The sequence below is a fragment of the Salvelinus namaycush genome, chromosome 30, assembly GCF_016432855.1.
Source record: "Salvelinus namaycush isolate Seneca chromosome 30, SaNama_1.0, whole genome shotgun sequence".
Taxonomy (NCBI): domain Eukaryota; kingdom Metazoa; phylum Chordata; class Actinopteri; order Salmoniformes; family Salmonidae; genus Salvelinus; species Salvelinus namaycush.
The window spans coordinates 28,386,944-28,399,769 of NC_052336.1; the positions used below are offsets into that span (position 1 = coordinate 28,386,944).

Sequence of the window (12,826 nt, forward strand, 5' to 3'; positions counted from 1 at the left end):
TTCAGAGTCCAATAGGTACCGACGGCCAGGCAGATTCAAGGTCAGGGCAGCCAGGATGATCAGGCAGGCAGGAAAGTAGTCCAGAGTCAGGCAGTGGTCAAAACCGGGAAGACAAGCAAAATAGAATAGAAAAGGAGTACGGGGAAAAACACTTGACTAAACATACAAGACGAACTGGCACAGAGAGACAGGAAACAGGTATAAATACACTGGGGAAAATAAGTGACACCTGGAGGGGGTGGGGATAAAACACAGGGTTGAAACCCAAACAAAAGGAGCGAGGAGTACCTCGAATAAATAACACAAGCGCACAATGATGCCACACGGGACGAGACGCGTAATCATCTGCACAATACAAGTGTCACGAAAGCCAAAACAACACAGCACAGGTACTCACACGACCAATAGACATTGGAACAATAATCGACAGCCCAATGGGGAAACAAAGGGCACATTTATGCAAATACAATCAGTGGGAATGAGGACCAGGTGTGCGTAATGACACAGTTCTGGAGGGATCCGTGACACTGTTCCATGAAAATATGCATATGAAAACCATAACTGGCATGCAGATCGGTAGAAATTGTCAAATAAATTGGTATTCCACATGAGAAAGGTTGCCGACTCCTCGTGTAGCCTATTACCAGCAACTTCAGGAGAGTAATGGCAGAATCTGCAAAAGCCAGCAGGAGCAGGAGGAGAATGGTTGGGTCAGGTTAAGTTTTTAAAAATTCTGGTTATCTACATCTCTGGCTCCCCCTTGAGTAATTTGTGTCTTATTTCATCAAAGAGTAACCTCAATGCACATCGTTGATTTTATTAAAAACACATAGGGTGTGTCTATATATGGAAAAATGCACATTTGAAAATTTCGATTGGTTAAAGGAACAGAGGACTTTATTTGAAATGGTATCTGCATTCTTTAAAGTAAGATGTGACAGATGCTTATGGTGCATTCTCAGAATGATCCACAAGCTGACAATGGAGGGTGGTCTATCTTGTGCATCTGGAAAGATGCCAAGATGAGACTGTGGAGAGTAAAATGAAAACATAGAGGGAAATATAAGAACATACAAACATGTTGATCACTTGGAAAGGCAAGCTAATCTTTGGGGGGGACAAGACCATACAACTACCTTTTTTATCCTTGTCTCATTGCGCATTAGCGACTCCTGTGGCGGGCGCAGTGCACGCTGACACAGGTCACCAGGTGTACGGTGTTTCCTCCGACACATTGGTGCGGCTGGCTTCCGGGTTGAATGGGCATTGTGCCAAGAAGCAGTGCGGCTTGGTTGGGTTGTGTTTCAGAGGATGCATGGCTCTCGACCTTCGCCTCTCCTGAGTCCGTACGGGAGTTGCAGCGATGAGACTGTAACTACTACCAATTGGGGAGAAAAAAGGGGTGAAAATACCCAAAAAATATATAGACATCTGTGGCATTGTGTTGTGTCACAAAACTGCATATTTTAGAGTGGCCTTTTATTGTCCCCAGCACAATGATCATGCTGTTTAATCAGTTTCTTGATATGCCACACCTGTCAAGTGGATGGATTATCTCGGCAAAGGAGAAATGCTCACTAACAGGGATGCAAACAAATTTGGCCATAAAAATACACTTTTTGTGCGTATGGAACATTTCTGGGATCTTTTCTTTCAGCTCATGAAACATGGGACCAACACTTTACATGTTGCGTTTATATTTTAGTTCAGTGTATATGTATTTATACTCTGGACTCCGACATTGCTCGTCCTAACATTTCTATATTTCTTATTTCCCTTTTTTTACTTTTAGATTTGTGCGTATTGTTAAATATTACTGCACTGTTGGAGCTAGGAACACAAGCATTTCGCTACACCCGCAATAACATCTGCTAAATATTTGTGTGCGAACAATAAAATGGGATAGTTGGTGCCAGTTGCACCAGTTTGAGTTTATCAAGAACTGCAACGCTGCTGGGTTTTTCAAGCTCAACTGTTTCTCGTGTATATCAAGAATGGTCAACCACCCAAAGGACATCCAGCCAACTTGACACAACTGTGGGAAGCATTATAGTCAACATGGGCCAGCATCCCTGTGGAATGCTTTCGACACCATGTAGAGTCCATGCCCCGACAAACTCAGGCTGTTCTGAGGGCAAAAGCGGGTGAGAAACTCAATATTAGGAAAATGTTCCTAATGTTATGTACACTCAGTGTATACCCATTGATTCTTGGAGAATGTAACTTATAAATACCTCATAAGCTTATTTCAACTGTCATACCCCATTAGAACCCAAAATAAACTTTTTTTACTCCATTGTTTGTAAATGAAATCAAACACTACAGTGTAATATGAGTAATTATAATAATATATATAATAATATATAATAATATAATATGTACAATTTGGTACAGTAAAGTAGAGTTCAGTACAGTATGGTTTAATACAGTACAATAGAATACAGTAAATGATACTGTACTCTACTTAAGTGTGTGCCACTGTACTAAGCTCTACAGTACAGAACTATATTGTACTGACTTATACTCTACTTTGTGTACTTCTGTGCTGTCCAAACTTCTGAAACAGACTTGGCCATGCGGTAACGGAGACCCATTTCCAAAAAAAGGCTTTTGAGGTAGGTTTTTCTCCCATTTGATGGGTGTGGCGACGTGTGGCCTGATTAATATGGGTGTGGTCATTCGAAATCGCAAAACATGTTCAGCACACCATACACAATCGCCCTGTGGTTGTTCAGTACAGTACAGTTTCCATTGAATTAAACTCTCTACACTATTCAGTTGTACTGAATGCACACCTGGTCTACTCAGAATTCACCCATCAAGAGTATTTCCTTGAATATCCCATGCCTTGCATTTGGCATACACCGATATATAGATGACCTCTCGGACACGACACATCCATCGTCTCTTGCCCGTCCATCGTCTCTCAGCCTGAAGACAAAATTGACAACCATTAGGAAATTCTGAAGTATCTGTGGATGTGTAGGGGTTCACGCTGTTGCAACATGGTAGATATGGGATCAAAACAGAGAAGTTTAGGTTAAATGGTTTCCAGATCTATGGACGGCCAGGTGAGGTATGTGTGCGCATACGCGCATCACCACATACCTTCAGAAACAGGTCTGGATGACCAACGGTTGGAGTCAGAGTGATGTTGGTCGCTTCTTGAAGGAATGGAGGGAAGAGAGAGAGAAACACATGAATACATATAGAAAAAAAATACTTATTGGAAGCAAGCATATATCCTGACAGAGGTTGAATGATTTTAGTTTCATGGAAAGCATGATATGATATAGAGGACACAGTGAAAGTCCATGGAGTGGCAGGCAGGGCTAGTTTTGAATACCCCTTCTGCACGTGCACTACTCCCACTTACATCAGAAGAATACATGAATAGAGGTTACATCCCAAATGATACCCTATTCCCTACATAGTAAACTACTTTAGACCAGCAACCTATGGGCCCTGGTCAAAAAGAGTCTACTATACGGATAATAGGGTAACAACATAATAAGGATCATCAGTAATGTTTCCCTTGTCGCACCGATGGATAACGTTGGTTGAGCAGCAGACTCGTCGTCTCATCTGCTTGGGGTTTCCCCCCAAACAAAAACATTTCGATCGATCTCGCCGGAACCTAATGTGGCTACTGTAAATTAGCTATTCAATGGAATGAACGATTACAAAATATGAGCTTGTCATACGGTCGGACCTGCATGGTGAGTAAAATTCAATAAGTAGCAATGAGTGAGTGTTCTCCAGTCCAAAGTTTTAGATAGCTACAGTAGCTAGCTAGCAACCGTCCTTAAATTAACGTTACAATTACAACGTAATTGCATTTTAATCTAATCTGTGCGATAGTTTTCTAGCTAGCTACCGTTAGCTAACGTTAAATTAATTTGCTGCTATAGCTAACGTTACTGTTAGCTATAGGCGACCGGCAGTATAGTAGCTAGCTAGTAGATGATATAACGTTTGCTATATTTTAACGTTAACGTTAGTTAGCATTTACAAACGTTTAGCTAGTTCAATTGTGACAATTAACTTAGATGTAATAATAAGATAGATAATTACTCAGTTTGACAGTTAACGTTAGCTTCTTCAGCTTCAACAAGTAAATACTGGCAAACCAACAGTCCCCAAAAATCTGAGCCTTGCTAGTGTGTGCGCTAGGTATAATTAAGATTTTGCTTGCATGCTATGACCCATGTCACGTCGCTAGTCTCTCGCACTAGTTTTGATCATGGCTGTACTGCTATTTTTCTCATAGTTTTCTATTTACCTGTAGATAACAACACTCAATTATTTCATTAATGTATTTTATTGGAATTATATGACTGGATAATTTGAAGTGGTGGCTGCATGCATGCTATACTGGGTCAGTTTGTAATTCAAGCCTATTTCGTAAAATTGCTTCATTAATCCTAGTCCAGATCTCCCCATTTATTGATTACATTCATTTCTTCGTCTATCAAATCCCCTCATGTAGGCCTATACCCTAATCACTTTATATATTATAGAGAACAACATAATATTTCATATCTGAATGTAGCCTACTCGTTTATCGATTTGTTCGATTTATTTTAAGCATTTTGGCATCACAGCATCTTTTAATAATGTTAAGATTTGCATGATTACTTTTTTTTAAATTTATGAGTAAAATGTGCAACTGGTGGATGTCAACTGTGGTCTCTCGCTTGAGAATCCAGTTTGAGAACCCCTGGACTTCACCAAAGTGTTAAGCATTGTTAGGAGACGCAATGTGGATGGATGATTCAGTGATTGCCAACTCATCTCTTTGGATTTCTCATCTTCTACACCGCGCAGAAGAGGTGGCCACTTGGGTTATGATTTGCCGAATTGACACCTGCGTTTTTATGCATATATTTATACATATTTTCTGATAAAACGATTGCCAACCATGACCCGAAAATGTTTGACTGTCCATGGGTAGGCTATGCCTAAAATATGGGAAACTTGTCCCCGCAGGTGAAGAATTATGCATTGAGAGGATGCAGCTATTAAAGCATTGTGACACTCTTCCCAATGTCGATGTCTACGCGATCTACGGCCGACTGTGATGCTGAGCGGCCGTGTGCCTGTGCAGCGCGCAATGCATTTCGATATACAGTACCACAATCACAGCCGCCCTCCTGCCGACGTTAAATGGAACACGATCTACCGCTGTCAGGCGGACGTCGGCGAGATGTATGTGTGCTGTGTGGGATGTAAATATAGCCCCTTTTTTTTGCTGGCGTTCTATAAGAACTCCCCTTGTTCTGCCGCCAATTTGCGCGCATCGCCCTTGTGCCGCAATGTTTGCAAACACAGAAAGGGGTCTATATTCCGATTTAATAAAATACAATTGTAGGCGGGACGTATACTGTGGCTCATATATACAGGAAATTGAGGCCGAAGGAAGTTCGCGAGCAAAATAAAACGTTTGCGTTGTCCTCTCTTCACATTTCTGTCTGTACAATGGATTGGAAGGGAGATACTGGCGTAAGTTGAACTTTACAGTGATTCTTGATTGAAGAGGAAGGGAATCATTGTTTTCTATTTAGAGCGGTGCTAAAATAGCCAGCATATGTAGCTACTGATAGTTAGCTGCTTCGTGAACTGGCAGCAAGTTTGGGGAAATGCCATTGACAAGAGACAGTAGACATGCACGCCAAGGCGAGCTAACGTTAGCTAACTAATAACGTTAAAATAACTAAACTGGCACTGATCAGTAGGTATGTAATGTCAGATTACCCACGACGTTTCAGACAACTGTCATCGTCTATGCATCTGGCGTTATTCAGTATAGCTAGCTAGGTTGGTTAGGTAGCTGTATCACAACCAGCCGTGATTGGGAGTCCCATAGGGCGGCGCACAATTGGCCCAGCGTCGTCCAGGTTTTACCGGTGAGGCCGTCATTGTATATACAAATGTGTTCTTAATTGACTTGCCAAGTTAATTATTTTATTTGTTTTAATATCTGGATATGTGTCGTAGAACTGGGAAACTGTATTAGGTAGCTAGTTAGCTAACTTCCTAACAAAACTGCAGTAACCAGTTTAGCTAGGTCTGATAACTGGTGGGATCAAGTCACTATTGTTCGAGTCACTAGGTCCGTGTCCCAGGAAGAACGGGTCGAGTCAAGGCCAAATCGTGTATTGTGAGAGTAGAGTCCAGTCACAAGTTTAAAAAAAATCTCAAATCAAGGAAAAAAAACGTATATATTTATTGAAACTACCACACAGCCCTTTTCATTATTTTGTCTACAACATATTTTGATTATGTAAGAATGATTTTTTTTTTACAAGAAATTTCAAATGCACGTTTCATAAGTAAATTATTTTAAAGAAATTACATACCGAAAGGCCATTAGGCCAATGCTAGTAATTATTGCTTGATGCCAGACAGAGTATGTGAGAGCCCAATTTGACTGGAGCGCAGAGCAAGTTTCCCTAAAGCTGGAGCGCTCACGTCACCATCCCCAGTGGCTCTGCAAACAGTGAGAGGGAATTCTCCGCTGCTGGCCTGCTCTCCAGGCACCTGAATCTACAGACTGGCCAAACTCATGTTTCTAAAAGTGAATTCAAAGGCACTGTTGACTGAGCCTAATAATTTTAAGTTTCATTTTTATGTAATTCTAACAAGTCAGTCTACATGCACAATTTATAGACCAATCATGATTTCATACAACAAAATGTTTAAATGCTGAGCGCTTAATGTTCCTGCCAGCCTAGTGTGTCGCACTCGCAAATGCTTCACAATGTATTTATTTGTAGGCTATAGCCTTGAAATAATATAGCCAAAATAATTCATATTCGTTCCTTCGCTGGCTACCTGTCTGGCTCCTGACCTATTTAGTGTTTATATGCTGTTTAATACTACATGTAGCCTATTTGAAATGATGAGTGCTTCTTAGTCACCTTTTCATGTTTATTAAAATACTTTTTATTAAAATCATATGGTTTGGTTTCAATACTTTAAAACCAAATGGTAGGTCCGGTTAGTCACAAAAATAGATGGGTGTTGGTTAAATGGTGATTTTTTAAAAATATATTTTTTTAATGAATGAAGCAGATGTTTTTAGCAGATTTGGAGTGAGTGGTTTTAAGACGAGCGGTTGGAATGGAGTTTTGAGTGGGATTTCCGACTGCTTAACTCTACTCACATACTCTGCTTGATCCCTCATTGCTGGTGAGTTTGCAAAGTAAACCGTTTATATTTAGATTTACCAAACCATTTTTGGAGCTGAATATTTAATTATGGTAATCCTCTCCCTACAATTTGACACCCAATCCAATAACTGTACAGCAAGTCATTGTTAGCATTCAATATCAAGTAGGGATACCATGTCACTTCTCTGGAGTCCAGAGCAAGCAGAGTCATACGGCCCATCTACTTGTATGCAGCGAGAAAGCATGGTCTGTCTGCACCACACTCTATCACTTTGGAAGGCTGCCTGCCTGTAGAATGCTCATTGCCAACTGGGGAGGTCTTTTCTTCCTCACAAATACTGTAATTAATATGCCAGATTATGTTGCTTCTTCATCCCATAATATTGAAGGCAGTGCAATGTTACAGCCAGTGGTTTAGTGGTGCCTGGAGAAGTGGGTATACTCAACATTTTCTATTATTATTATTATTATTAAAATAGATAAATGAGACTGAAATTCACAGGTTTCAGATTTTTCCAAAACATTTTCAGTCACACTTTTTTAATAGAACATTCCATTTTTTTTTTTTTTTTTTAAGTCCACAACAATGCATAAACCACATCAGGAGAACACTTTTGAGGTCTGGAAAAAATCTAAGAAATTCATTTTTGAGTGTAGTTAACCTTTAATTCAACTGCAGGCACCTAGCACTGTTTGGTTAAGTGTTTCTGTAGCACACATGAGAGAGAGTTTGCAAAACAAATGGCCACTGGATTGACGCAAATAATCATGATATCATTCTGCAAGGTGGGCATGGGCTACTTTTGTAGCTAAACCCAGCAAACAGACGGTAGGCAATTAAGGTCATAGTTAAGGAAACTAGTGACACTAAAGAGGCCTTTCTACTGATTCTGAAAAACACCAAAAGAAAGATTCCCAGGGTCCCTGCTCATCTGCATGAACGTGCCTTAGGCATGCTGCAAGGAGGCATGAGGACTGCAGATGTGGCCAGGGCAATAAATTGCAATATCTGTACTGTGAGACACCTAAGACAGCGCTACAGGGAGACAGGACAGACAGCTGATCATCCTCGCAGTGGCAGACCACGTGTAACACTTGCACAGGATTGGTACATCCGAACATCACACCTGCGGGACAGGTACAGGATGGCAACAACAACTGCCCGAGTTACACCAGGAACGCACAATCCCTCCATCAGTGCTCAGACTGTCCGCAATAGGCTGAGAGAGGCTGGACTGAGGGCTTGTAGGCCTGTTGTCTGGTGAGGACCTGCCTTACATCACCGGCAACAACGTCACCTATGGGCACAAACCCATCGTCGCTGGCACCAGACAGGGCTGGCAAAAAGTGCTCTTCACTGATGAGTCGCGGTTTTGTCTCACCAGGTGTGATGGTCGGATTCGCGTTTATTGTCGAAGGAATGAGCGTTACACCGAGGACTGTACTCTGGAGCGGGATTGATTTGGAGGTGAAGGGTCCATCATGGTCTGGGGCGGTGTGTCACAGCATCATCGGACTGAGCTTGTTGTCATTGCAGGCAATCTCAATGCTGTACGTTACAGGGAAGACATCCTCCTCCCTCATGTGGTACCCTTCCTGCAGGCTCATCCTGACATGACCCTCCAGCATGACAATGTCACCAGCCATACTGCTCGTTCTGTGCGTGATTTCCTGCAAGACAGGAATGTCAGTGTTCTGCCATGGCCAGCGAAGAGCCCGGATCTCAATCCCATTGAGCACGTCTGAGACCTGTTGGATCGGAGGGTGAGCCCTAGGGCCATTCCCCCCCAGAAATGTCCGGGAAGAGTGGGGTAACATCTCACAGCAAAAATTGGTGCAGTCGATGAGGGGGAGATGCACTGCAGTACTTAATGCAGCTGGTGGCCACACCAGATACTGACTGTTACTTTTGATTTTTACCCCCCCCCCCCTTTGTTCAGGGACACATTATTCAATTTCTGTTAGTCACATGTCTGTGGAACTTGTTCAGTTTGTCTCAGTTGTTGAATCTTGTTATGTTCATACAAATATTTACACATGTTTAAGTTTGCTGAAAATAAACGCAGTTGACAGATGACGTATCTTTTTTTTGTTGCTGAGTTTAGTTAACATTTAATTGAAGGGTTTTGGGATAGCCTTTCCATCTACCAGAAGACTGTTAGGCCTATCAATAGCATCGCTATATTTTTCCTGTTCCTTAATTGTTTTAAACCTGGATGTTTTTAATTCATATTATCAGTCATGTCTTACCGTGTGCACGTTCCTGCTCTTGCGAAGAAATAATACTTTCTCAACATTTTAAGCTACATATTCTGATATGTTCCATCAGCCTTATTAATTGATATGGTGTTTACTTCCGCTACACTAGCCTACTTAGATACGCATTGTGGGTATTAAGAAGTGAGTATACGCAATGCCTACCAAAAAAAGTGCGTCTACGGAGTATACCTGCGTATTAGTGCTTTCTGAGGTCGGTTCCGTTTCTGTTCGTTATTAAAAAATAATCACAGTTTTCGGTTTTCGATAATTTTTTGCCATTATGTGAGTTGAATGTATTAACGACACAGAATAATACATTTAGTAAGTCTCATGATGGTAGTGACGGTCTATTACTGCTTATCACTTATTCACATTACTTTAATAAAATATTTGTTTTAAAACATTTATTTCATTCCAAGTCATCTCATCTCTATAGAGCTGCTGTCTAACAAAATCACAATTTTAGTAGTTCTTTCCAAAGGTAATAAGGAATGCTTTTATGACTGCTGAATACCAACTATCAATCACTTAGATCATGTATTTTAAGGCTTGCGAAGCAACTGCTTTCTATTCCCCTCGATTTGCACATTCTCTTTGATTTTTTTTTTTTTTTTCTTAGGGGATAAAGCGTGATTCATCATTTCATAGAACACGTTTCCACTGCTCCAGAGTCCAATGGCGGCGAGCTTTACACCATTCCAGCCGACGCTTGGCATTGCACATGGTGATCTTAGGCTTGTGTTCGGCTGCTCGGCCATGGAAACCCATTTCATGAAGCTCCCGACCAAACAGTTTTGTGCTGACGTTGCTTCCAGAAGCAGTTTGGAACTCTGTAGTAGTGTTGAAACCAAGGACAATGATTTTTACGCGCTTCAGCACGCGGTGGTCCCGTTCTGTGAGCTTATGGCCTACCACTTCGCGGCTGAGCCGTTGTTGCTCCTAGACGTTTCCACTTCACAATAACAGCATTTACAGTTGACCGGGGCAGCTCTAGCAGGGCAGACATTTGACAAACTGACTTTTTGGAAAGGTGGCATCCTATGACGGTGCCACGTTGAAAGTCACTGAGCTCTTCAGTAAGACCTTTCTGCTGCCAATGTTTGTCTATGGCGATTGCATGGCTGTGTGCTCAATTTTATACACCTGTCAGCAACGGGTGTGGCTGAAATAGCCGAATCCACTAATTTGAAGGGGTGCCCACATACGTGTGTATGTATATAAAAATACAGATGGTAGGCTTTATGTAGCCTATTAAAATGTGTATTTTTTCCCCACTTGCGACTCCCCAAAACCTCCTCAATTTGAGAACCTCTGCGCTAGCTCACCCGACCTGAGCGTGTTTGCTGGTCCTATCAGAGAGCTGTATGAGTTTCACTAGCCAATCCATGGAGAGACTGTTAAAAAACTTGGCCAGATAATTTCAAGTCATCAGTGTCAAGTCGAGTCTTGAGGCTCCAAGTTCAAGTCGAGTCTCCAGTTATTTTATATCACGTCGACTCTCAAGTCAGCAAATTTGTGACTTGAGTCCAAGTCATCCGACTCGAGTCCACACTGCTGTTTGTGGTCCAACTCCGTACAGTAACTGAGGATATTTGTCTTTGTGCTTTATTTTATAGATATTGCACCAAAGTTTGGGGTAGTTTGTACAGTATTCCATTATGCCAAGAGGTCCAGTTAGAAACATGTCTCGAATGATGACCAATTCATCAGTGATGTTAGGTTCAAGCCCAGTTTGGTTTATAACCCATGTTAGTATATTGGCTTGGTATTGTAGCTACTAAGAGATCAGTAACCCTTGTTTTGGTGACTTGGAGGATGGTACATTGTGCATACCAGGGATTGACATTAAAGTCTGAAAGGCACTTGCCATCGGGCATGTCAGTATTTTTTGGGTTGCCCGAAGATTATCACTTGCCCGAAAATCTAAGTGAGCTATTTACACTCAGTGTCATAATGCCTGCCTTTCACCAGTTCACTCACACAGGGGAGGAATCAGAAAAATCACTAATGGAATTATTTTATTTTGGTTCTCAGTAAAAAAAAATCAAGCAAACTCAACTTGCCTGATTGCCATAAATTTTAATTTCCATGTAAAAGGACCCATGAGACCAACATGTGAAGTTCATAGTAGCATGTCCAATGAAAGCTAGGTCTATATGTTTGAGAAATTAAGGTATTTATACAAGTTTCTACCATTTTCCATCCTAAAAATGTGGAATAAGCTGGTCAAACAGTCAGAAAATGGGTCTTTTAGGAAACATCTACCAGAAAGTCTTAAGGTATTAGAAATACACCACAATAATGTTGAAGTAAAGACCCCTGGCAACTAATATCAACACTTATACACTGCTCAAAAAAATAAAGGGAACACTTAAACAACACAATGTAACTCCAAGTCAATCACACTTCTGTGAAATCAAACTGTCCACTTAGGAAGCAACACTGATTGACAATACATTTCACATGCTGTTGTGCAAATTGAATAGACAAAAGGTGGAAATTATAGGCAATTAGTAAGACACCCCCAAAAAAGGAATGGTTCTGCAGGTGGTGACCACACACCACTTCTCAGTTCCTATGCTTCCTGGCTGATGTTTTGGTCACTTTTGAATGCTGGCGGTGCTTTCACTCTAGTGGTAGCATGAGACGGAGTCTACAACCCACACAAGTGGCTCAGGTAGTGCAGTTCATCCAGGATGGCACATCAATGCGAGCTGTGGCAAAAAGGTTTGTTGTGTCTGTCAGCGTAGTGTCCAGAGCATGGAGGCGCTACCAGGAGACAGGCCAGTACATCAGGAGATGTGGAGGAGGCCGTAGGAGGGCAACAACCCAGCAGCAGGACCGCTACCTCCGCCTTTGTGCAAGGAGGTGCACTGCCAGAGCCCTGCAAAATGACCTCCAGCAGGCGACAAATGTGCATGTGTCAGCATATGGTCTCACAAGGGGTCTGAGGATCTCATCTCGGTACCTAATGGCAGTCAGGCTACCTCTGGCGAGCACATGGAGGGCTGTGCGGCCCCACAAAGAAATGCCACCCCACACCATGACTGACCCACCGCCAAACCGGTCATGCTGGAGGATGTTGCAGGCAGCAGAACGTTCTCCACGGCGTCTCCAGACTCTGTCACGTCTGTCACATGTGCTCATGTGCTCTGTGTGAACCTGCTTTCATCTGTGAAGAGCACAGGGCGCCAGTGGCGAATTTACCAATCTTGGTGTTCTCTGGCAAATGCCAAACGTCCTGCACGGTGTTGGGCTGTAAGCACAACCCCCACCTGTGGACGTCGGGCCCTCATACCACCCTCATGGAGTCTGTTTCTGACCGTTTGAGCAGACACATGCACATTTGTGGCCTGCTGGAGGTCATTTTGCAGGGCTCTGGCAGTGCACCTCCT

The 12,826-nt window shown here is 42.2% G+C and overlaps 1 protein-coding gene across 1 annotated transcript in view; it reads left to right on the plus strand.

Moving 5' to 3' along the window:
- The first annotated feature begins 5,423 nt into the window (after positions 1 to 5,423).
- LOC120025138 (putative palmitoyltransferase ZDHHC13) overlaps positions 5,424 to 12,826 on the plus strand; it is a 30,714-nt gene continuing 23,311 nt past the window's right edge. The window contains exon 1 of the mRNA XM_038969582.1: positions 5,424 to 5,502. Within this exon, the coding sequence (XP_038825510.1) occupies positions 5,479 to 5,502 (24 nt within the window). The 5' untranslated portion in view covers positions 5,424 to 5,478. The remainder of the gene's footprint in view (positions 5,503 to 12,826) is intronic.